The sequence below is a fragment of the Phyllobates terribilis genome, unplaced genomic scaffold, assembly GCF_046119375.1.
Source record: "Phyllobates terribilis strain yellow unplaced genomic scaffold, ASM4611937v1 Scaffold_29__1_contigs__length_15306474, whole genome shotgun sequence".
NCBI lineage: Eukaryota > Metazoa > Chordata > Amphibia > Anura > Dendrobatidae > Phyllobates > Phyllobates terribilis.
The window spans coordinates 11,939,232-11,966,299 of NW_027362789.1; the positions used below are offsets into that span (position 1 = coordinate 11,939,232).

At 47.0% G+C, this 27,068-nt stretch overlaps 1 protein-coding gene across 1 annotated transcript in view; it reads right to left on the reverse strand.

Moving 5' to 3' along the window:
* LOC141178631 (uncharacterized) overlaps positions 1-27,068 on the reverse strand; it is a 48,941-nt gene that overhangs the window by 11,557 nt on the left and 10,316 nt on the right. The window contains exons 2-6 of the mRNA XM_073660520.1: positions 5,652-5,801; positions 5,343-5,522; positions 5,145-5,268; positions 4,964-5,061; positions 2,042-2,132 (exon numbers count right to left, since the gene is read on the reverse strand). Of these exons, the coding sequence (XP_073516621.1) occupies positions 2,042-2,132; positions 4,964-5,061; positions 5,145-5,268; positions 5,343-5,522; positions 5,652-5,744 (586 nt within the window). The 5' untranslated portion in view covers positions 5,745-5,801. The remainder of the gene's footprint in view (positions 1-2,041; positions 2,133-4,963; positions 5,062-5,144; positions 5,269-5,342; positions 5,523-5,651; positions 5,802-27,068) is intronic.

The following is a 27,068-nucleotide window of genomic DNA, read 5'->3' on the forward strand; positions in this document are numbered from 1 at the left end:
TCATCATGGGCACAGCACATGCGGATTTCAATTGGGGAACATTGCTGCCCTTCTACCATGCGTTTTTCATGCGTTTCCGCAACTGCAAAAACGCCGCGGAAACGCATTAAAAACGCATCGTGTGAACTCAGCCTAAGGGACAATATTTTCTGTCTGATGAGTTTCAAGAAGAAATATTAGACATTTAAAAATAACTTTTTATAATACTGCAGAGCTGAGGTGTCTTAAATTTAGATCTCGGGCATTTGGAAGAGACAATGGAGATCTATTTTTTAAAGACTACCAGGGAGTTACAGACTCACATAAGTGAGGCCGGCTGATGCAACCACAAATCAAACTTTCATACAGAATAAACCTATAAAAAAAAAGACATATTTTTTTATTCTATGTTACATCCCCAACAACAACGTATGTATGAGGGGAGAACTCCAACATTAAACCAGAATTGCACTAATTTATGGTGGACCATTGGAGCTACTATGAGTCCTGACCAGGAGAGTAGAGAAAGTATTAGCGCCCCCATTTCAGGAGAGATTGTGCAGGAATCTGAATTCCTTAGGATTGAAATATAATGGAATTTATGATGTGGAGTGAATCCATGAAACCAGGGCTGGAGCCAACACATCTCCTGCAGGCGTGAATAAATGTATATTACAGCCATCAGCCACGCACAGCTTAGAGATATATCATGGCGCAGGTGTAATTATTTTTGTGTAGTTGGCCCTCACTGTACATTTAATGTTGTCGATCATAAAAGTGATGTTTGGCCAGAAAGACTGGACCTGGTCTTGTAGGGACCATATGAGCACATTCAGCAGCACAGAAAGTTTTTGCATCGCCATATTTTGAGAGCTATAATTTTTCCATAGTTCGGCCAACAGAGTCATGTGATGGCTTGTTTTTTGCGGGACAAGTTGATGTTTTTATTGGTACCATTTTTGGGCACGTGACATTTTTTGATCGCTTTCTATTCCGATTTTTGGGAGGCAGAATAAACAAAAAACACCAATTCGGGAATTGTTTTATTGGAGTTCTTTTTATGCCGTTCCACGTGTGGAAAAATTTATAAGATCGCTTTATTATTCGGGTCAGTACGATTACAGCCGCACTACATTTATATTGTTTTTTAGGTTTTGGCGCTGTTGCAAAAAAAAAAAAAAAATCATTTTTATTGTGTATCGCTTTATTCTGAGAGCTATAACTTTTTTATTTTTCGTCTGATGGAGCTGTATGGCGGCTTTTTTATCGCGTTTTATTCCATTTTTTGTTTGGCAATATGATGATAAAGCACCGTTTTTTGCTTATTTTTTTTTCTTTTACGGTGTTCACTAAAGGGGTTAACTAGTGGGACAGCTTTATAGGTCAGGTCGTCTGGACGCTGAAATACCAAATATGTGTGCTTTTATTGTTTTGGTTTTTTTCATATATTATTTTTAATATATGTTGCAAAAATATATTTTTTAAATATATTTTTACAACAGGCTGATCGCAGTTATAAGACATAGCAGTGCAGGATCACTGCTATAACTAATAAACTGTCAGCTCTGCAGACACAAGTTACTTTGATCATGCACTGCGCATGATCAAACTAACTTGCTGGGGCTGGTGACCCGGATGTTGTCATGACCCGGATGTTGTGACCCCGCTGCTGTCCCTCTGCTCACTCGCTAAATGCTGCAATCACATCGATTGCAGCATTTAGGGGGTTAAAGTGCTGGGAGCGGTGCGGGCACTGCGTGCCGAGTGTCAGCTGTCAGAATCAGCTGACACGGGCAGAGATTGCGCCCGCACAGCCTGTGTGCGGGTGCGATGGCCATGTAGTAATAATACGTACCTGGTCCATAAGGTCCAGGGCACAGGGACCTTAAGGACAATGTCAGAAAGGGGTTAACAGTTTTGTGTAGGGGAGAATGTTGTGGTCTAGAGGAAGAATGGTGATCACACGATTGTGATACGGTCGGACTACACCACCGATAAAGCAGCCACAGCCAGTGACAGAGAAGAATCTGTGACTTCTCTGCATTTAGTGGTTACTACTCACCTGGGTAGTCATATGTAGGAATCTCCTCTTTACACCGCTCATCACCCCTCACATATGTCTCTGTAGTATTAATATGGGTCAGATCTTCACCCTGAAACAAATATTGTAAAAGTCACAAACAGATGGAGAAGTCCCATCTATGATCAGCTCTAATCCTGCCATCTCCACCGTTCTCATTACACAAGTATAAAACATATAATCAGGGCCGGCTCCAGGTTTTTCTGGGCCCCGGGGGAAAGAGTCTCAGTGGGCCCCTTTAATACATACCACGATTCATGATGCACAGATACCGCAGAGAAATATATATATAGTACAATGCCGAAGATTTCACTTCTTACATTACATGAGTGATATCTATTGTAAATTCCACAATAGCTCAGAAAACAGTGAATCTCTCCACACAGTATACTGGCCCCCATAAAATGCTCCATACAGGATACTGGCCCCCATATAACGCTCCATACAGGATACTGACCCCCATATAACGCTCCATACAGAATACTGGCCCCCATAAAATGCTCCATACAGAATACTGGCCCCATATAAAGCTCTATAAGGAATACTGGCCCCCATATAACACTCCATACAGAATACTGGTCCCCATATAACGCTCCATACGGAATACTGGCGCCCATATAACCCTCCATACAGGATACTGGCCCCCATATAACGCTCCATACAGAATACTGGCCCCCATATAATGCTCCATACAGAATACTGGCCCCCATAAAATGCTCCATACAGAATTCTGGCCCCCATATAAAGCTCCATACGGAATACTGGCGCCCATATAACCCTCCATACAGGTACTGGTCCCCATATAACGCTCCATACAGAATACTGGCCCCCATACAACGCTCCATACAGGATACTGGCCCCCATATAACGCTCCATACAGGATACTGGCCCCTATATAACGCTCCATACAGAATACTGGCCCCCATATAATGCTCCATACTGGCCCCCATAAAATGCTCCATACAGAATACTGGCCCCCATGAAACGTTCCATGCAGGATACTGGCCCCCATATAACGCTCCATACAGAATACTGGCCCCGATATAACACTCCATGCAGGCTGTTCCCCCCATATAATGCCCCACGCAGGCTGTTCCCCCCACATAATTCCCCATGTAGAATGTCACCCCCCCCTTATAATACCCCATGCAGGATGTCACACAGACCCCCTCCCTTACAATGCCCCATGCAAGATGTCATACACCCCCCCTCCCTTATAATGCCCCATGCAGGATGTCATACACCCCCCTCCCTTATAATGCCCCATGCAGGATGTCACACCCCCTCTCCCTTATAATGCCCCATGCAGGATGTCACCCCCCCTCGCTTACAATGCCCCATGCAGGATGTCAGACCCCCCCTCCCTTATAATGTTCCATGCAGGATGTCACACACCCCTCTCGCTTATAATGCCCCATGCAGGATGTCACACACACCCCCTCTCTTATAATGCCCCATGCATGCTGTCACAACCCCCCTCCCTTATAATGCCCCATGCAGGATGTCACACACCCCCACCTCACCCCCCCCCATATAATGCCCCATGTAGGATGTCACACACACCCACCTCACCCCCCCATATAATGCCCCATGCAGGATGTCAGACCCCCCCACCTCACCCCCCCCCACATAATGCCCCATGCAGGATGTCAGACCCCCCCATTTCACCCCCCCCCACATAATGCCCCATGCAGGACGTCACACACCCCCACCTCACCCCCCCATATAATGCCCCATGCAGGATGTCACACACCCCCACCTCACCCTCCCCATATAATGCCCCATGCAGGATGTCACCCCCCCACCTCAACCCCCCATATAATGCCCCATGCAGGATGTCACACACCCCCACCTCACCCTCCCCATATAATGCCCCATGCAGGATGTCACACACACCCACCTCACCCCCCCATATAATGCCCCATGCAGGATGTCACACAGCCCCACCTCACCCCCCTATATATTGCCCCATGTAGGATGTCACACACCCCCACCTCACCCCCCCATATAATGCCCCATGCAGGATGTCACACACCCCCACATATAATGCCTCATGCAGGTTGTCACACACCCCCACCTCACCCCCCCCCCCACATAATGCCCCATGCAGGATGTCACACACCCCCACCTCACCCTCCCCATATAATGCCCCATGCAGGATGTCACACACACCCACCTCAGTCCCCCATATAATGCCCCATACAGGATGTCACACACCCCCACCTCACCCCCCCCATATAATGCCCCATGCAGGATGTCACACACCCCCACCTCACCCTCCCCATATAATGCCCCATGCAGGATGTCACACACCCCCACCTCACCCTCCCCATATAATGCCCCATGCAGGATGTCACACACCCCCACCTCACCCCCCTCCCTTATACTGCCACAGGCCTCCATTCAATTAAAAAAAAAATCAAATACACACCTCACTCCTCACCTGCGGCCGCTGCTTCGGACTCCAGCGTCAGCGGCCTCATCCCGCTCTGCGCTGTGACTGTGCAGGAGAGAGTGCGGTGTAAAGATGTCACTGGGCCCTCTGACCTGAGACATCACCGCGCCCTCTGACCTGAGACGCCACAGTGCAGCAGCTGCGGAGGATGCAGGAGCTGCTGCGGAGGCAAGGGGAGGGGTAAGTATTTTGCCGGGGCCCTGAGCAAGCGGGGGGAGAGCAGGCGCTGACACCGCTCTCCTCCGTTCACGGCTCCCATAGGGCAGCGGGGAGCCCGACGGCGAGTGGGTCCCTCCGCCTGCTCAGGGCCCCGGCATTTGCCTGGGTGTGCTGGGTGCTGACGCCGGCCCTGCATATAATACTGGTGGATAAAACAAGACTGAGCACAAGACCTTCACAGCCGTCTACACATCATAGGGGAGATCTCATGACACCTTCTCTCCATCTACCTGATGATCCTGAGGAACATTGGGATCTTCTTGTTTACAGTCCTGTGGAAGACGAGGACGGGGACATCTCTCTGGTGTTGTCCTCTTAATGGATAGATCTGGAGGAAACACATACAGGGACTGAATTCATTCTTTACATACAGATAATTATAGGCTGTGTGTATTTAGTCCTGTCTATTACCTGGAGATGTGAGGGGCTGGGGAACCTCCATCATGATGTCTTTGTACAGATTTTTGTGTCCCTCTAAATACTCCCACTCCTCCATAGAGAAATAGATGGTGACGTCCTGACACCTTATAGGAACCTGACACATACAATAATAATGTCATCACTGCAATCCCTTCATAGCGTTACTGTATAATGTCCCAGCAGTGTCACCTCTCCAGTCAGTAGCTCAATCATCTTGTAGGTGAGTTCTAGGATCTTCTGGTCATTGATGACCTCATGTATCAGGGGGTGAGATGGAGGTCCTGTGATTGGGCTCAGGGGTCTCGCCCACTCCTCAGACACAGGGTCCTGACAGCGCTCACTAGAGGTCTTCTTCACTACTGTGTAATCCTGGTTATGGAGAGACACATTAATAAATCTCACTACAGACATTTCCAGAGTCCTCACCTCTCCAGTTCTGTCCATCTGTTATTCCCATAGATAAGAATGATGTAATGTGACGTCATCAGAATCTCTCACCTCTCCAGTAAGACGGAAGAGGATCTCTAGGGTGAGGTGTAATATTTTCTCTGCCATCTTGTCCTTATCCATATCCAGTTTTGATGGGTCCATAAGGAAAATTCTCTTATATAGAAGATTGTCACTAAGCAGATCGAATATTGTAGAGACCTGAATGAAAAGAAGATGTAACATCATAAAAATCCTGTGTAATAATACAATTACTGGAGATAATTAGGGAAACATATGAGGAGATTTATTATTTTACACTATTTAGTTTTCTTCTTTATATCTGCTAATAAAACAAATATATTTTAGAACACAGCCAACAAGCAGTTTCTTCCTCGGAGTCTGCAGCTGAACACGTTTCTTATAGACTCATCTTCCTTATTGCTAATTGTCGTCTCATTTACGGACACTGGAATCGGCATTAGCAAAACTGCAGGAGATATTCATTACACGTAACATGAGAAATAACTACTTCATGATGATGACGACATCTTCATCTTCTACTACGGCTCCAGAAACATATTTGGCCAGAGTCCGTCACTGACTACATCACCACCGGCCGTCTATATGAATGTTTCCCGTCTTCCCCAGACTGTAATCTTCTATCACGTTAGATCTCATGTCTGATTCACACACAGAAGTTTGATGTATTTAGAAAACCTTTTTTGTTTACACAAATATTGCGGACAGAAATTATTTGATACCAAAGTCTCCATGTACAGTTTTTTATGGGGTTTATTTCTGGCCTTAGGCTTTCCTATATTACAAGAAAAACACCAGAAAAAAAGCAGAAATTAAAATTTTTCAAAAGAAAATTGGCACCAACAATTTTTATAAAAAGAAAAAACAAGCAAACAGCATAAGACAAATTTTGTTATTTTCTAACACATTAAACATTTGTTTTAAAATAATTAAATCCTTTGAGCAGCAGAACATAGATGTACACCGCAGGGATGGCACAGATGCCACTGCAACATAAACCCTGGCAGTTTAACCAATTGCTGCTGTCAAAAGCAAACATGGCATTTCGGAAGGTGTGACAGAGTTCAGCTGAATGCCCCTCCTCCCCCAAGTACTCGATAGTATAAGGCTGCCTAGTTACTATGATACTTAAATACCTAATAATGGTGTCTTAACCTGCAATGTACGAAAGTCTATTAGGCCGGGACAGAGGCAGCGTCAAATGAGTTACATTTTAAAGCCTCCATACACATTAGACTAAAGTTGCATGTAATGAATTGGGGGTTGGCTGACTATATAATGTATTTGGGGGCCTCGCGACAGATGATGTCAGGGCAGAGAAGGATCTGGCATCCTCAATTTTGGAGGCTAATTGTTTGTTTTTCCTGTAGATAATCCTCCGCTAGAGGAGTCTGGAGGTGACTCTCTCATACAGACCCCAAGAAAGCTGGAATATTTGTGTGTATGGGGGAGTCGGGAAAAATAGCCATCTGCCAAATGACCGTTCAGCCAACACTTATCTTATGTATGGGGCTGTTAAGTACACTACTCAAAAATGTAAAGGGAACACTTAAACATCACAATGTAACTCCAAGTCAATCACACTTCTGTGAAATCAACCTGTCCAGTTATGAAGCAACACTGATTGTGAATCAATTTCTCCTGCTGTTGTGTAAATGGAACAGACAGCAGGTAGAAATGATAGGCAATTAGCAAGATACCCCCAATAAAGGAGTGGTTCTGCAAAACATTTCTCTGTTCTCATCCTTTTTGGCTGTTTTGGTCACTTTTGCATTTTATCATTGCTCTCACCCCTAGAGGTACAGTAGCATGAGGCGGTGTCTACAACCCACAGAAGTTGCTCATGTAGTGCAGCTCATCCAGGATGGCACATTAATGAGAGCTGTGGCAAGAAGGGTAACTGTGTGTCAGCACAGTGTCCAAAGCATGGAGCATATACTGTACCAGGAGACAGGTCAGTACACGAGGAGATGTGGAGGGGGCCGTAGGAGGGCAACAACCCAGCATCAGGACCGCTACCTCCTCCTTTGTGCAAGGAGGAACAGGAGGAGCAGTGCAAGATCCCTGCAAAATGACCTTCAACAGGCCACTAACATTTGTCAGCTCAAACTGTCAGAAACAGATTCCATGAGGGTGGTATGAAGGCTTGAAGTCCACAAGTAGGTGTTGTGCTTATAGTACAACATGGTAAAGGGTCATTGGCATTTGCCAGAGAACACCAAGATTGGCAGATTCCACATTGACGTCTTGTGTTCTTCACGGATGAGAGCAGGTTCACACTGCACACATGTGACAGACGTGACAGAGTCTGGAGATGCTGTGGAGAACGTTCTCCAGCATGACCGGTTTGGCAGTGAGTCAATAATGGTGTGGGGAAGCATTTCCTTGTAGGGCCACACAGCCTTCTATGTGATCGCCAGAGGTAGCCTGACTGCCATTAGTTACCGAGATGAGATCCTCAGACCCCTTGTGAGACCATATGCTGGTGCGGTTGGCCCTGGATTCCTCCTAATGCAGGACAATGCCAGACCTCATGTGGCTGGAGTGTGTCAGCAGTTCCTGCATGATGAAGGCATTGATGCTTTGGAATGGCCTGTCCATTCCCCAGACCTGAATCCAATCGAGCACATCTGAGACATCATGTCTTGTTCCATCCACCAATGCCGCATTGCAACACAGACTTTAATTTGGTGGAGTCATATTTCCCGACTCTGAAGACCGTATGCTGCCACTGTACTTGGCAGGCCCAGTCCAGATGGTATGGAGATAAATGAAGGAGACCAAAGTCCAAAAATAAACTTTACTTTACTTAACAAGAACTTGATGACAAGTATATATATCAGATAACAGGCACAACACTATGAATGTTTCTCCTGAATTATGCAGTCAAGAACTTTATGGTTACATGTGGCGTTACATAACTTTTGTTAAAAGCTACAACAGTATAGCAAGCCATTATGGGAAGGTCCATCATCCCTGTGAGGACCATACAGGTTGAGATGTGTCGTTACAGCCCTTGTTTGTCTAAGATAAGGAATCCTTCCTTAATTCCCTTTACTCACAGTGGCATGTAAAGGTTGAAACATCCATGGTCAAAATTACAAAATGGAAAATGGGCCGATGCAAAAGTTTGGACACCCTGATTGGTTAGTACCTAGTAGCACCACCTTTTGCAAGTATCACAGCTTGTAAACGCTTTTTGTAACCAGACAAGAGGTTTTAAATTCTTGTTTGAGGGATTTTCATCCATTCTTCCTTGGAAAATTCTTCCAGTTTTGTGAGATTCCTGGGTCGTCTTGCATGCACTGCTATTTTGACGTCTAGCCACAGATTTTCAATTATGTTCAGATCAGAGGACTGCAAGGGCCATTGTAAAACCTTCATCTTGTGCCTTTGAGGTTGTCTATTGTGGATTTTGAAATGTGTTTAGAATCCATTATCCATTTGAAGAAGCCATCCTCTTTTCAACATCAGCTTTTTTTACAGATGGTGTTATTGCATTAAGAATTTGTTGAAACTTCATTGAATCCATTCTTCTCTCTACCCATGAAATAATCCCATGCCATTGGCTGCAACACAACCCTAAAGCATGATTGATCCACCTCCAGGCTTAATGGTTGGCAAGGTGTTCTTTTCTTGAAATTCTGTGCCCTTTTTTCTCCACACATACCTTTGATCATTGTGGCCAAAGAGTTTTATTTTAACCTCATCAGTCCACAGAACATGTTTCCAAAATGCATCAGGCTTATTTAGATGTTGTTTTGCATACTTCTGACACAGAATTTTATGGTGAGGACTCAGGAGAGGTTTTCTTCTGATGACTCTTTCATGAAGGCCATATTTGAGCAGGTGTCTCTGAACAGTTGAAAAATGTGCAACAACTAAAGAATCTTCTATATCTTTCTGAAGGTCTTTTGCAGTAAAGGGAGGTTTCTGATTTGCCTCTCCAGCAATCCTACGAGCAGCTCTCACTGAAATTTAGCTTGGTCTTCCTTGCTGTTGCTGTTAACTGCCATTTCTTAATTACATTTCGAACTGAGGAAAGAGTGTAAAGATAAGTGTCCTAAAATATTTATGCACATATATATATATATATATATATATATATATATATATATATATATATATATATATATATATATATATATATATATATATATATATATTAGACCAAAAGTTTGGACACACCTTCTCATTTAAAGATTTTCCGTATTTTCATGACTATGCTATGAAAATTGTACATTCACACTGAAGGCATCAAAACTATGAATTAACACATGTGGAATTATATACTTAACAAAAAAGTGTGAAACAACTGAAAATATGTCTTATATTCTAGGTTCTTCAAAGTAGCCACCCTTTGCTTTGATGACTGCTTTGCACCCTCTTGGCATTCTCTTGATGAGCTTCAAGAGGTAGTCACCAGAAATGGTCTTCCAACAATCTTGAAGGAGTGCCCAGATGTGCTTAGCACTTGTTTGCCCTGTTGCCTTCACTCTGCGGACCAGCTCACCCCAATCCATCTCGATTGGGTTCAGGTCTGGTGACTGTGGAGGCCAGGTCATCTGGCGTAGCACCCCATCACTCTCCTTCTTGGTCAAATAGCCCTTACACAGCCTGGAGGTGTGTTTGGGGTCATTGTCTGTTGAAAAATGAATGATGGTCCAACTAAACGCAAACCGGATGGAAAAGCATGCCGCTGCAAGATGCTGTGGTAGCCATGCTGGTTCAGTATTCCTTCAATTTTGAATAAATCTCCAACAGTGTCACCAGCAAAGCACCCCCACACCATCACACCTCCTCCTCCATGCCTCACGGTGGGAACCAGGCATGTAGAGTCCATCCATTCACCTTTTCTGCATCGCACAAACACACGGTGGTTGGAACCAAAGATCTCAAATTTGAACTCATCAGACCAAAGCACAGATTTCCACTGGTCTAATGTCCATTCCTTGTGTTCTTTAGCCCAAACAAGTCTCTTCTGCTTGTTGCCTGTCCTTAGCAGTGGTTTCCTAGCAGCTATTTTACCATGAAGGCCTGCTGCACAAAGTCTCCTCTTAACAGTTGTTGAAGAGGTGTGTCTGCTGCTAGAACTCTGTGTGGCATTGACCTGGTCTCTAACCTGAGCTGCTGTTAACCTGCGATTTCTGAGGCTGGTGACTTGGATAAACTTATCCTCAGAAGCAGATGTGACTCTTGGTCTTCCTTTCCTGGGGCGGTCCTCATGTGAGCCAGTTTCTTTGTAGCGCTTGATGGGTTTTGCAACTGCACTTGGGGACACTTTCAAAGTTTTCCCAATTTTTCGCACTGACCTTCATTTTTCGCACTGACCTTCATTTCTTAAAGTAATGATGGCCACTCGTTTTTCTTTACTTAGCTGCTTTTTTCTTGCCATAATACAAATTCTAACAGTCTATTCAGTAGGACTATCAGCTGTGTATCCACCAGACTTCTGCACAACACAACTGATGGTCCCAACCCCATTTATAAGGCAAGAAATCCCACTTATTAAACCTGACAGTGCACACCTGTGAAGTGAAAACCATTTCCGGTGACTACCTCTTGAAGATCATCAAGAGAATGCAAAGAGTGTGCAAAGCAGTCATGAAAGCAAAAGGTGGGTACTTTGAAGAACCTAGAATATAAGACATATTTTCAGTTGTTTCACACTTTTTTGTTAAGTATATAATTCCACATGTGTTAATTCATAGTTTTGATGCCTTCAGTGTGAATGTACAATTTTCATAGTCATGAAAATACAGAAAAATATTTAAATGAGAAGGTGTGTCCAAACTTTTGGTCTGTACTGTATGTTTTTTCATACTACCATGTATGCGAATTCATATATATACACAGGTGCATCTCACTAGAATATCATCAAAAAGTCAATTTATTTCAGTTCTTCAATAAAAAAAAAGGAAACTCATTATATAGAGTCATTACAAACAGGGTGATCTATTTCAATTGTTTAGTTCTGTTAATGTTGATGATTATGGCTTAAAGCCAATGAAAACACAAAAAAAGTCATTATCTCAGAAAATTAGAATAATTAACAAAAAAACATCTGCAAAGGCTTCCTAAGCATTTAAAAAGGTCCCTTAGTCTGTTTCAGTAGGCTCCACAATCATGGGGAAAACTTCTGACTTGACAGATGTCCAGAAGGCAGTCATTGACACACCACACAAGGAGGCTAAGCCACAAAAGGCCATTGCTAAAGAAGCTGGCTGTTCACAGAGTGCTGTATCCAAGCATATTAATGGAAAGTTGAGTGGAAGGAAAAAGTGTGGTAGAAAAAGGTGCACAAGCAACCGGGATAACCACAACTTTGAAAGGATTGTTGAGAAAAGGCCATTCAAAAATGTGGGGGAGATTCCCAAGGAGTGGACTGCTGCTGGAGTCATTGTTTCAAGAGCCACCACACACAAACGTATCCAGGACATGGGCTACAAGTGTCGCATTCCTTGTGTCAAGCCACTCATGACCAACAGACAACGCCAGAAGCGTCTTACCTGGGCCAAGGAGAAAAAGACCTGGACTTTTGCTCAGTGTTCCAAGGTGTTGGAAATCAAGGTCCCAGAGTCTGGAGGAAGAATGGAGAGGTCACAATCCAAGCTGCTTGAGGTCTAGTGTGAAGTTTCCACAAATAGTGATGGTTTGGGGAGCCATGTCATCTGCTGGCGAAGGTCCACTGTGTTTTATCAAGACCAAAGTCAGCGCAGCCGTCTACCAGGACATTTTAGAGCAGTTCAAGCTTCCCTCCGCTGACAAGCTTTTTGGAGATCGAAATTTCATTCTCCAGCAGGATTTGGTAACTGTCCACACTGCCAAAAGTACCAATACCTGGTTCACAAACAACAGTATCACTGGGCTTGATTGGTCAGCAAACTCTTCTGACCTTAACCCTATAGAGAATCTATGGGGTATTGTCAAGAAGAAGATGAAAGACCCCAGACGCAACAATGCAGATGAGCTGAAGGCTGCTATCAAAGCAACTTGGGCTTCCATAACACCTCAGCAGTGTCACAGTTGATCGCCTCCATGCCACGCCGCATTGATGCAAAAGGAGCCCCGACCAAGTATTGAGTGCATTTACTGAACATACATTTCAGTAGGCCAACAATTCAGATTTTAAAATAATTTTTCAAGCTGGTGTTATAAAATATTCTAATTTACTGAGATAATGACTTGTGTGTTTTCATTGGCTGTAAGCCATAATCAACCTTAACTGAAATAAACATTTGAAATAGATCACTCTGTTTGTAATGACGCTATATAATGAGTTTCACTTTTTGTATTGAAGAACTGAAATAAAGTAACTTTTTGATATTCTAATTTAGTGAGAAGTACCTGTATATGCATGTGCATATACACTGCGTGCCGAATTATTAGGCAAGTTGTATTTTAGAGGATTATTTTTATTATTGATCAACAACTATGTTCTCAATCAACCCAAAAGACTCAAATATCCAAGCTTAATATTTTTGGAAGTTGGAGTGTTTTTTTTTTTAGATTTTGCTCTCTTAGGAGGATATCTGTTTGTGCAAGTAACTATTACTGTGCAGAATTATTAGGAAACTTAATAAAAACCAAATATAATCCCACCTCACTTGTTTATTTTCACCAGGAAAACCAATATCAGTGCACAAAATTTAGAAATAAACATTTCTGACATGCAAAAACAAAAAAATAGTGATCAGTATAGCCACCTTTCTTTATGATGACACTCAACAGCCTTCCATCCATAGATTCTGTCAGTTGCTTGATCTGTTTTCGATCAACATTGCATGCAGCAGCCACCACAGCCTCCCAGACACTGTTCCGAGAGGTGTACTGTTTTCCCTCCCTGTAGATCTCACATTTTATGATGGACCACAGGTTCTCTATGGGGTTCAGATCAGGTGAACAAGGGGGCCATGTCATTATTTTTTCTTTTTTTAGACCTTTACTGGCCAGCCAAGTCGTGGAGTAGTTGGATGCATGTGATGGAGCATTGTCCTGCATGAAAATCATGTTTTTCTTGAACGATACCGACTTCTTCCTGTACCACTGCTTGAAGAAGTTGTCTTCCAGAAACTGGCAGTAGGTCTGGGAGTTGAGCTTCACTCCATCCTCAACCCGAAAAGGTCCCGCAAGTTCATCTTTGATGATACCAGCCCATACCAGTACCCAACCTACACCTTTCTGGTGTCTGAGTCGGAGTGGAGTTCTTTGCCCTTTACTGATCCAGCCTCTGGCCCATCCAGAGTCACTCTCATTTCATCAGTCCATAAAACCTTTGAAAGATCAGTCAAGATATTTCTTTGCCCATTCTTGACATTTTATCTTATGTTTCTTGTTCAAAAGTGGTCGTTTTTCAGCCTTCCTTACCGTGGCCATGTCCCTGAGTATCGCACACGTTGCAGCTCTGAAATATGGCAAAACTGGTGGCGAATGGCATCTTGGCAGCTTCACGCTTGATTTTCCTCAATTCATGGGCAGTTATTTTGCGCCTTTTTTGGCCAACACGCTTCTTGCGACCCTGTTGGCTATTTGCCATGAAACCCATGATTGTTCGGTTATCACGCTTCAAAAGTTTGGAAATTTCAAGACTGCTGCATCCCTCTGCAAGACATCTCACAATTTTGGACTTTTCAGAGCCCGTCAAATCTCTCTTCTGACCCATTTTGCCAAAGGAAAGGAAGTTGCCTAATAAATAAGCACACCTCATATAGGGTGTTGATGTCATTAGTCAGCACCTACAGAGATGCACATCATCAGATTTACTTAATTGGTAGTTGGCTCTCAAGCCCATGCAGCTTGGAGTAGGACAACATGTATAAAAAATATCATGTGATCAAAATACTCATTTGCCTAATAATTTGGCACACAGTGTATTGCCTTATGTGCCTATGTCCCCATGTGTCCCCACACTTATATATGTCCACATGCACATAAATATAATTGTGCCTCCACACATACATAGTTGGCCCCCTTTATAATAATCCCCCCACTGTTCAGATATGCCCAGGACAAGAAAAGTCTGGGCATGTCAAAAGAAGATGGACAGATGTCCATCTACTGCCTGTGGCTATGTGCTGACATGGTTAATTACCATGTTAGTAGAGAGTCACACTGCTAGGATAAAAGGATCAAAGAGATCCTTGTCCTGGCAATAGCCGCTGCCTGCAGGGGTCCAGACGCCAGCACTGATATAATCATATCAGTGTGGGCGCCCCGCACTTCAAAGCGCCCTGCCGCCGGGTGCGCACAGGTGCATACAGGGATGCCTGTGTATGCAATGTCATCATAACGCCATGCTGGCACTCGTGTCCAGCATGCATAGCAGGAGGAGGGCGGAGGTCATCGCAAAATGGCAGTGCTTGCACGCTCTACTCTTCTACTTCCCTGCCTGCCTCCACCTGACCTGCCGCTGTTCCCCTCCTCTCTAGCTCCACGTGTCATCCTTTGCCCGCAGTCCCTTCATCTCCTCTGCTCTCCAGCCTCAGCCCTGCTCCCGTCCTGCACTGTACTCCGCAGCAGCCCCTTCATCCATGGCCCCCTCCTCCTCTCTGTGTCATCCTTTGCCCGCAGTCCCTTCATCTCCTCTGCTCTCCAGCCTCAGCCCTGCTCCCGTCCTGCACTGTACTCCGCAGCAGCCCCTTCATCCGTGGCCCCCTCCTCCTCTCTGTGTCATCCTCTGCCCGCAGTCCCTTCATCTCCTCTGCTCTCCAGCCTCAGCCCTGCTCCCGTCCTGCACTGTACTCCGCAGCAGCCCCTTCATCCATGGCCCCCTCCTCCTCTCTGTGTCATCCTTTGCCCGCAGTCCCTTCATCTCCTCTGCTCTCCAGCCTCAGCCCTGCTCCCGTCCTGCACTGTACTCCGCAGCAGCCCCTTCATCCATGGCCCCCTCCTCCTCTCTGTGTCATCCTTTGCCCGCAGTCCCTTCATCTCCTCTGCTCTCCAGCCTCAGCCCTGCTCCCGTCCTGCACTGTACTCCGCAGCAGCCCCTTCATCCGTGGCCCCCTCCTCCTCTCTGTGTCATCCTCTGCCCGCAGTCCCTTCATCTCCTCTGCTCTCCAGCCTCAGCCCTGCTCCCGTCCTGCACTGTACTCCGCAGCAGCCCCTTCATCCATGGCCCCCTCCTCCTCTCTGTGTCATCCTTTGCCCGCAGTCCCTTCATCTCCTCTGCTCTCCAGCCTCAGCCCTGCTCCCGTCCTGCACTGTACTCCGCAGCAGCCCCTTCATCCGTGGCCCCCTCCTCCTCTCTGTGTCATTCTCTGCCCGCAGTCCCTTCATCTCCTCTGCTCTCCAGTTTCAGCCCTGCTCCCATCCTGCACTGTACTCCGCAGCAGCCCCTTCATCCATGGCCCACTCCTCCTCTCTGTGTCATCCTCTGCCCGCAGTCCCTTCATCTCCTCTGCTCTCCAGCCTCAGCCCTGCTCCCGTCCTGCATTATACTCCGCAGCAGCCCCTTCATCCATGTCCCCCTCCTCCTCTCTGTGTCATCCTTTGCCCGCAGTCCCTTCATTTCCTCTGCTCTCCAGCCTCAGCCCTGCTCCCGTCCTGCACTGTACTCCGCAGCAGCCCCTTCATCCATGGCCCCCTCCTCCTCTCTGTGTCATCCTTTGCCCGCAGTCCCTTCATCTCCTCTGCTCTCCAGCCTCAGCCCTGCTCCCGTCCTGCACTGTACTCCGCAGCAGCCCCTTCATCCATGGCCCCCTCCTCCTCTCTGTGTCATCCTCTGCCCGCAGTCCCTTCATCTCCTCTGCTCTCCAGTCTCAGCCCTGCTCCCGTCCTGCACTGTACTCCGCAGCAGCCCCTTCATCCATGGCCCCCTCCTCCTCTCTGTGTCATCCTCTGCCCGCAGTCCCTTCATCTCCTCTGCTCTCCAGTCTCAGCCCTGCTCCCATCCTGCACTGTACTCCGCAGCAGCCCCTTCATCCATGGCCCCCTCCTCCTCTCTGTGTCATCCTCTGCCCGCAGTCCCTTCATCTCCTCTGCTCTCCAGTCTCAGCCCTGCTCCCGTCCTGCACTGTACTCCGCAGCAGCCCCTTCATCCATGGCCCCCTCCTCCTCTCTGTGTCATCCTCTGCCCGCAGTCCCTTCATCTCCTCTGCTCTCCAGTCTCAGCCCTGCTCCCATCCTGCACTGTACTCCGCAGCAGCCCCTTCATCCATGGCCCCCTCCTCCTCTCTGTGTCATCCTTTGCCCGCAGTCCCTTCATCTCCTCTGCTCTCCAGCCTCAGCCCTGCTCCCGTCCTGCACTGTACAACGCAGCAGCCCCTTCATCCATGGCCCCCTCCTCCTCTCTGTGTCATCCTTTGCCCGCAGTCCCTTCATCTCCTCTGCTCTCCAGCCTCAGCCCTGCTCCCGTCCTGCACTGTACTCCGCAGCAGCCCCTTCATCCATGGCCCCCTCCTCCTCTCTGTGTCATCCTTTGCCCGCAGTCCCTTCATCTCCTCTGCTCTCCAGCCTCAGCCCTGCTCCCGTCCTGCACTGTACTCCGCAGCAGCCCCTTCATCCATGGCCCCCTCCTCCTCTCTGTGTCATCCTTTGCCCGCAGTCCCTTCATCTCCTCTGCTCTCCAGCCTCAGCCCTGCTCCCGTCCTGCACTGTACTCTGCAGCAGCCCCTTCATCCATGGCCCCCTCCTCCTCTCTGTGTCATCCTCTGCCCGCAGTCCCTTCATCTCCTCTGCTCTCCAGCCTCAGCCCTGCTCCCGTCCTGCACTGTACTCCGCAGCAGCCCCTTCATCCATGGCCCCCTCCTCCTCTCTGTGTCATCCTCTGCTTGCAGTCCCTTCATCTCCTCTGATCTCCAGCTTCAGCCCTGCTCCCGTCCTGCACTGTACTCCGCAGCAGCCCCTTCATCCATGGCCCCCTCCTCCTCTCTGTGTCATCCTTTGCCTGCAGTCCCTTCATCTCCTCTGCTCTCCAGCCTCAGCCCTGCTCCCGTCCTGCACTGTACTCCGCAGCAGACCCTTCATCCATGGCCCCCTCCTCCTCTCTGTGTCATCCTTTGCCCGCAGTCCCTTCATCTCCTCTGCTCTCCAGCCTCAGCCCTGCTCCCGTCCTGCACTGTACTCCGCAGCAGCCCCTTCATCCATGGCGCCCTCCTCCTCTCTGTGTCATCCTCTGCTTGCAGTCCCTTCATCTCCTCTGCTCTCCAGCCTCAGCCCTGCACTGTACTCCGCAGCAGCCCCTTCATCCATGGCCCCCTCCTCCTTTCTGTGTCATCCTCTGCCCGCAGTCCCTTCATCTCCTCTGCTCTCCAGTCTCAGCCCTGCTCCCATCCTGCACTGTACTCCGCAGCAGCCCCTTCATCCATGGCCCCCTCCTCCTCTCTGTGTCATCCTTTGCTCGCAGTCCCTTCATCTCCTCTGCTCTCCAGCCTCAGCTCTGCTCCCGTCCTGCACTGTACTACGCAGCAGCCCCTTCATCCATGGCCTCCTCCTCCTCTCTGTGTCATCCTTTGCCTGCAGTCCCTTTATCTCCTCTGCTCTCCAGCCTCAGCCCTGCTCCCGTCCTGCACCGTACTCCGCAGCAGCTCCTTCATCCATGGCCCCCTCCTCCTCTCTGTGTCATCCTCTGCCCGCAGTCCCTTCATCTCCTCTGCTCTCCAGCCTCAGCCCTGCTCCCGTCCTGCACTGTACTCCACAGCAGCCCCTTCATCCATGGCCCACTCCTCCTCTTTGTGTCATCCTCTGCCCGCAGTCCCTTCATCTCCTCTGCTCTCCAGTCTCAGCCCTGCTCCCATCCTGCACTGTACTCCGCAGCAGCCCCTTCATCCATGGCCCCCTCCTCCTCTCTGTGTCATCCTTTGCCCGCAGTCCCTTCATCTCCTCTGCTCTCCAGCCTCAGCTCTGCTCCCGTCCTGCACTGTACTCCGCAGCAGCCCCTTCATCCATGGCCTCCTCCTCCTCTCTGTGTCATCCTTTGCCTGCAGTCCCTTTATCTCCTCTGCTCTCCAGCCTCAGCCCTGCTCCCGTCCTGCACCGTACTCCGCAGCAGCTCCTTCATCCATGGCCCCCTCCTCCTCTCTGTGTCATCCTCTGCCCGCAGTCCCTTTATCTCCTCTGCTCTCCAGCCTCAGCCCTGCTCCCGTCCTGCACTGTACTCCACAGCAGCCCCTTCATCCATGGCCCACTCCTCCTCTTTGTGTCATCCTCTGCCCGCAGTCCCTTCATCTCCTCTGCTCTCCAGTCTCAGCCCTGCTCCCATCCTGCACTGTACTCCGCAGCAGCCCCTTCATCCATGGCCCCCTCCTCCTCTCTGTGTCATCCTCTGCTTGCAGTCCCTTTATCTCCTCTGCTCTCCAGCCTCAGCCCTGCTCCCGTCCTGCACTGTACTCCGCAGCAGACCCTTCATCCATGGCCCCCTCCTCCTCTGTGTCATCCTCTGCCCGCAGTCCCTTCATCTCCTCTGCTCTCCAGCCTCAGCCCTGCTCCCATCCTGCACTGTACTCCGCAGCAGCCCCTTCATCCATGGCCCCCTCCTCCTCTCTGTGTCATCCTCTGCCCGCAGTCCCTTCATCTCCTCTGCTCTCCAGTCTCAGCCCTGCTCCCATCCTGCACTGTACTCCGCAGCAGCCCCTTCATCCATGGCCCCCTCCTCCTCTCTGTGTCATCCTCTGCTTGCAGTCCCTTTATCTCCTCTGCTCTCCAGCCTCAGCCCTGCTCCCTTCCTGCACTGTACTCCGCAGCAGACCCTTCATCCATGGCCCCCTCCTCCTCTGTGTCATCCTCTGCCCGCAGTCCCTTCATCTCCTCTGCTCTCCAGCCTCAGCCCTGCTCCCGTCCTGCACTGTACTCCGCAGCAGACCCTTCATCCATGGCCCCCTCCTCCTCTCTGTGTCATCCTTTGCCTGCAGTCCCTTTATCTCCTCTGCTCTCCAGTCTCAGCCCTGCTCCCGTCCTGCACTGTACTCCGCAGCAGCCCCTTCATCCATAGCCCCCTCCTCCTCTCTGTGTCATCCTCTGCCCGCAGTCCCTTCATCTCCTCTGCTCAGCAGACTCAGCTCTGCTCCCATCCTGCACTGTACTCTGCAGCAGCCCCTTCATCCATGGCCTCCTCCTCCTCTCTGTGTCATCCTTTGCCTGCAGTCGCTTCATCTCCTCTGCTCTCCAGCCTCAGCCCTGCTCCCGTCCTGCACTGTACTCTGCAGCAGCCCCTTCATCCGTGGCCCCCTCCTCCTCTCTCCATGTCCCCCTGTGTGCTGCAGCGGGCAGCCTGTCACACTCTGCTGCTCACCTTCTGACCTGATCTTCTGCCTCTCTTCACCCCACATGACCCCAGCGTTCCTTCAGGCTGCAGCACCCACTCTCCTACCATCAAGCAACTGTGGTCACCCTCAAGCAGGATCTTCAGCCTCACAGTACCTGGACTCTGTTAAATATCGCTGCTATTAACCCCTTGTTCTCTGTAGGAATAGTTAGTGATGGGCGGTGGACTCTTATTAATGTATGTATGTTTTTAGGTAAGTGGGTGGGAAGTATAATTAGGGTACTGTGGGGCTAATTATATATTATTATTTGTACTGTGTTAGTGCGGTAATTAGTAGTATAATAACTGAAGACTTGTGTGTAATAAATATCTTTCATTGGTACGCGGTTTCATCTCAGTTAGTCGCCGTTCAGTATAGTTTATAGCATGTGAATCAGTGTACGTAACATGTGAGGTATTAGCCGGATATTGGTTATTGATAGCCAAGGCTGGCATTAATAATTAATATACGGAATAAAGCCCTGTAACAAAGGGCAAATTGAAAAAGCTTTGCTATCTTCTTATGGTCTTCTCCTGCTTTGTGGCCTCCACCATTTTCATTTTCAGAGTGCTCGGCAGCTGCTTAGAAGAACCCATGGCTGCGTTTTTTTGGGCACAAGGTTAGAGGAGGCTGGCTTTTTATAAATCTGGGAAATTTGCATCACCTGGTCTTTCCTTATGATGATAGTGAACAAGCCATAACCCTAAGGTATGTGTGCACATTGAGTATTTGGTGCAGAAATGTCGGCAACATTTCTGAATCTCTTGGCAGCAAAAACACAACGGCTAATTAAGGTCAGAAACCTTGGTCAAACTGAGTCTCCACAATACAGCCGTGATGTAGTGACGTGTTTGTGGCTGCAGTGCACGGAGTCTCAGACTCACAGACAAATGCTGAATGGTGGATCAGGGAGCTTTCAACTCCTGATTCACTATTCTATTCAATGGTATCACCGTCACGGGAATGTGGATCTCGCTGAAACTGTGATGATGGGGAAGGAGAGGGAGGTCCGAGATACTGTTGTGGATCTATATAAACAGATGTAAGCAATGATGCTGCTGAATAATTGATACAGTCACTACCTTACCCTATCCTGTACCTAAACAAAGCTGATACTGCCTAGCCACGGAGGTTGGCACTCTAAGGAACGACAATGGCACCTCTGCTCACTGGTGGCTGTACCTCAGAAGCCCTAGTTAACCCTGATATATATAAAAAATACACTGATACATTAAATAGGATCAGATATGTCTCAAGCTATATATAAATGGAAAGGGTATGGTACTCACCAGAGAATGCTTCAATAATCCACCTCAGTGCATTTCCCCACTAGTTTCATCAGGAGGCTTGATACAGGGATGATAATTCATGATGTTCAGCATAGTGTGCCTAATAGCCATATGTCCATGTATAAATATCCCACTTCATCCAAAACCCCTCCCCAGACTAGGAGACCCATTCTCATTCCTAGAGGTGAATTGTCATAGGATATATAGAATGGAGTATGTCTATAATAATGTATTGTGGCTGCGCTACTTCTCATGCGCTAGAGGTCTGATAATGTCCATCCCCTAGTGTTCATGTCCGGAAGTGACGCACTTTACACTGAAACGCCAGATAAACTGATTGCCTCCGTGCCACTCGTACCTGGGACTGCATGTTAAGGGGACGGTTGCAACAACTTTATTAAAATGGAAAGCAACCGAACCCGGGGTCCGCGATAAAGCCTAGAAGACTGCAGCCGAACACCTACCGGGTAAGAATGTAAAACAACCAACTAAAGTATAAATCCCTCCAGTGTTACTACACACCGGGACGGGAAAAGGGATTCGCACTATCTCCGTTAACTGCACGATAGATGTGCGACAAATAACGTAGCCGTAGCTCTGTTGACTGCACAGAGGCTACGCAGCAGGCGCTAGGAGGTGTGTATGACTCACGCCGTGCTCCCAGCCGGTGTGTGACCAGCCTGCGGATTAACTCTCCAAGTGGCTAGCAGGCAGTGCCAGGGATACGGACCCCGCAGTCTGCTCGGGGTGTATAGCAACCCCCTTGCCGGAGCCAGAATGCCAAACGGGAACTACCTCCCTAAACACAGCTAAGCCTGCCTAAGCGACCTGTGCTAATCAGCCGAGCGAACTCTGGCATCGGAAGGTCACGGAGAGAGCAGCTAGGGAGCACGTGGAGCCCAAACAGACAAGCGTCCACACAAGAGCACAACCTAAATGGAATGATCAGAGAGCACCATGTTTGTGGTCGGGCTATTTAAAGACTAAGCCCTGCCCACAGTCGTATTATTGGTCGCACTACTGATGACGTCACCCGCGACCAATCAGGCGGTGCCAGGTCACCGGATCACCTGACATCCAACCACCAATCACAGTCCGCCATGTCACGGGCATGCTCAGTGCAGTTCACCCTGGACTTAGGCTGTAGCAGCCATGTTCCCCTCCGCAACCTATTCTTAACACTACTAGGAACAAAGACCAGAGAGACAGCTTGTACATCTCGTGCACTAGCTAGGCGTTGGGACTGATGGTGATGCTGAGCAGCATCTGCCCTGGCTGGACCAGAATGGGAGACCACAGAATCCACTGATGATTCTGACCCAATTTCAGATCCAGCAAACGCCTGATGTCTAACACTGCGCATGGCCGTAGTTATGCACTCCATGCCAGAGCGCATCTAAGGTCATTGTCAGCGATTGCGCATGCCTGGATGTGTGTATTCTATGCTGGAGAGCATTACGGTCTCCTATGTATGACTGTGCATGAGTTCCATGCTGGAGTGCATAATGAATTTGGATTGCGTTCCAGCAATATAGAAAAGTCCCATCTCTGAGATCAGCATGATAGGAGACTAAAAACAAGAATAGCTCATCCTCCCATCATGCAATAAGCATGTAGATCTACAATATCACTACATAAAATAGGGATGATGGACCACAGTATATTCCTAAATGGTCAAATTTGATCCCTATTGTATAATTAGAGATACACAAGGAACACCACACTTGTTAGTTACTAAATAGTATATGTGTGTGATATAACTGATAAGAAATAATTCTTATATAAAAGCTCAAATATCTTGATGAAGTACAACAATATGTGAACCCCATTCACAGGGAACTGAGTAGCAATGGGTAGAGTATAAAATCCAAAAATGTAATCCGGAATGGGGCTGTATTCATACAAAACAGGCATAGGGAATTTGCTCATTGAGTGGCTAGTGAATAACATCTAAAAATTCACTTTCCTTTTTGAGGATACATCTATTGTGATCACCTCCTCTCACATTAGGTTTAACCATCTCAATGATACATAAGATGTCTCCGGTTTCACATCGATGTACACTGTTCATATGTCTCACTAATGGAGTGTCCCGACCATGGTGTATATCACCCAAATTCCCCCTCCCCCACCCTCCTCCTAGACTCCCTCTTGGTCCTGCATACATAATCTAGGGGGCAAGTGCATGTGGCCATATATATAAGTCCTGACGTTTTACAGTTGGAATAATCCCTCTGAAAAAAGGTTTTACCCGTGGAGGAGCTCGAGAAAGATTTACATGGTCTCATCCAATTACATGTACAACGTTCTCCACATCTAAAGAAACCGCAAACTGTTCTATCTAGCCAAGTCCCCTTCGGTGGAGTTTTTTTTAATAGAAACTATGCACTAAACGGTCCCTAATTAAACGACCCTTTCTGAAAGTTGTTTTGACAGTACATCCCACAGCACCCTCAGGTCCGGGTCGACCACAAGTATATAGCAGTGTTTTCTGAGGATATTAACCACTTAACCCCTGAGGGTGGTTTGCACGTTAATGACCAGGCCAATTTTTACAATTCTGACCACTGTCACTTTATGCGGTAATTACTTTGGAACGCTTCAACGGATCCCCCTGATTCTGAGATTGTTTTTTCGTGACATATTGTACTTCATGATTGTGGAAAAATTTCTTCGATATCACTTGCGTTTATTTGTGAAAAAAACGGAAATTTGGCAAAAATTTTGAAAATTTTGCAATTTTCAAACTTTGAATTTTTATGCCCTTAAATCAGAGAGATATGTCACGCAAAAGAGTTAATAAATAACATTTCCCACATGTCTACTTTACATCAGCACAATTTTGGAACCAAAATTTTTTTTTCTTAGGGAGCTAAAAGGGTTAAAAGTTGACCAGCGATTTCTCATTTTTCCAACAAAATTTACAAAACCATTTATTTTAGGGACCACATCACATTTGAGGTCACTTTGAGAGGTCTTTATGACAGAAAATACCCAAAAGTGACACCATTCTAAAAACTGCACCCCTCAAGGTGCCCAAAACCACATTCAAGAACTTTATTAACCCTTCAGGTGCTTCACAGGAATTTTTGGAATGTGGAAGAAAAAAATGAACATTTAACTTTTTTCACAAAAATGTTACTTTAGACCCAATTTTTTTTATTTTCACAGGGGTAACAAGAAAAAATGGACCCCAAAATTTGTTGTGCAATTTCCCCTGGGCACGCAGATACCCCATATGTGGGGAAAAAACACTGTTTGGGCGCTCGGCAGGGCTTGGAAGGGAAGGAGCGCCATTTGACTTTTTGATTGTAAAATTTGCTTGAATAATTAGCGGACGCCATGTTGCGTTTGGAGAGCCCCTGATGTGCCTAAACATTGGAGCTCCCCCACAAGTGACCCCATTTTGGAAACTAGACCCCCAAAGGCACCTATCTAGATGCATAGTGAGCACTTGGAACCCCCAGGTGCTTTACAAATTGATTCGTAAAAATGAAAAAGTGTTTTTTTTTCACTTTTTCATTTTTACGAATCAATTTGTGAAGCACCTGGGGGTTCCAAGTGCTCACTATGCATCTAGATAGGTGCCTTGGGGGGTCTAGTTTCCAAAATGGGGTCACTTGTGGGGGAGCTCCAATGTTTGGGCACACAGGGGCTCTCCAAACGCAACATGGTGTCCGCTAACAATTTGAGCCGATTTTCCATTCAATTTGTTAGCGGACACCATGTCGCGTTTGGAGAGCCCCTGATGTGACTAAACAGTGGAGCTCCCTCCCAAGTGACCCCATTTTGGAAACTATACCCCTCAAGGATTTTGTTAAGGTGTATAGTGAACATTTTGAACCCAGAGGTACGACACAGAATTTGATAACATTAGGTCATCATATTGAATAAGTTGTCATTAGTCTTGAGCGCAAGTGCTCGCTACTTGAGTTTGCATCGGGTACTCAGGTATGCACCATGTACTGTGTGTGCTCGAGTGACATGCTCGAGTCCCTGCCCTGCATGTTTCAATGTTATTAGACACCCAAAAAAAAACATGCGGGGATCGCTCGTGCATGGCAGGCAATCCCCACGAAGTTTTTTTGGCCGCGAAGCATATGGGGCGGAGACTCGAGCATGTCACTCAAATACCCACGATACTCAATGCATACCCGAGCACCCGATGCAAACTCAAGTAGCGAGCACTTGAGCTCAACACTAGTCGCCATATCGTCATCTTTTTTTCTTACTTTTGAAAAAAATCCCAACCCCATCACAACCCTAACCCCAAACCCAGCCCTAACCCTAGCCCAACCCTAACCCGAGAGTTTATTTTTTACGCCGTTCTTCATGCGGTATAAGTGATTAGACGACTTTATTCTTCGGGTCCGTGCGATTACAGTGATACCAGAATCATATGGAGTTTTTATGACTGACAGCTGTCACACACTAAAAGACGCATTTTTTGTAAAATCTAGTTTTTGCATCGCCATATTTTGAGAGCTATAATTTTTCCCAGATTTTGGCAGACAGTCATGTGACGGCTTGTTTTTTGTGGGATGAGTTGACGTTGTTATTGGTGCCATTTTCAGGCACGTGACATTTTTTGATCGCTTTCTATTCCGATTTTTGGGAGGCAGAACAAACAAAAACCAACAATTCAGGAATTGTTTTTTTTTTTATTCTGTCCCGCGTGTGGTAAAATTGATAAGGTAGATTTATTCTTTGGGTCAGTACGTTTACAGCTGTACCACATTTATATCGTTTTTCTATGTTTTGCACTTTTACATAATAAAAGCAATTTTATAGAAAAAAATATTTTTTAGCATAGCTTTATTCTGAGAGCTATAACTTTTTTATTTTTCGGCTGATGGAGCTGTATGGTGGCTTGTTTTTTGCGGGACGAGATGACGTTTTCAGCGGTACCATTTTTATTTTTATTCGTCTTTTTGATTACGTGTTATTCCATTTTTTGTTTGGCGGTATGATGATAAAGCATTGTTTTTTGCTTCATTTTTATTTATTTTTTTTCCCTTGTTCACTGAAGGGGTTAACTAGTGGGAAAGTTTTATAGGTCAGGTTGTTCCGGACGCGGCAATACCAAATATGTGTACTTTTATTGTTTTTTTTATTTTTATAATAACATTTATTGATGGGTACATTCTATTTTTATTTTTGGTGGATTTTTTTTTTATATATTTTTACAATTTTTTTTTTATTTTTTTTTTCACTTTCTGATAGTTTTTATACTTTATTACTTTGTCCCACTCTGGGACTTTCACTTTTTTTATTCTGATCGCCTGCATGGCACAGGAATGCAGCACCATCCCTGTGCTATGCAGGCTGTCAGCGCTGGACAGGGAGAAGATAGTTTGGAGATGCACTGCGCATGTCCAAACAATCTTCCTGTTGTCTGGTGACCCGGATGTTGTCATCGGGTCGTCATGGCAACATCCTGGAAGCCACGGCAGACAGAGCTGGAGGCCGGAAGAGGAGGTGAGTATCTGCGATCACCTCCCCTTGCCACCGCAATGCTGCGATTGACTTCGATCGCAGCATTGCGGGGGTTAATGTGCTGGGAGCGGTGCGGGACCGCTCCCTGCACATAGTACCGGGTGTCAGCTGACACCAAGCGGCGATCGCGCCCGCACAGCCTGTGTGCGCGCGTGATCGCGATGACGTACTAATAGGGGTCTGGCTCTTAAGTCCCAGGGCACAGATGCGTGTTAGTACGTCTAATGTTGTTAAGGGGTTAAAGATATGGTCACTCTGATTATCACAACTTCCTATTAATTGTGTTATCCTAAATTTTTCTTGGTCTCTTGGTTAGGTATGGAGGAGTGTCTGTCTCTCCCAATTTTCTGCAAACAATTGTGTGAAATCCAAAATGTACTGTGGGTACCTTTTTCCTTGAATTTGGTGTTCATATCTATTGC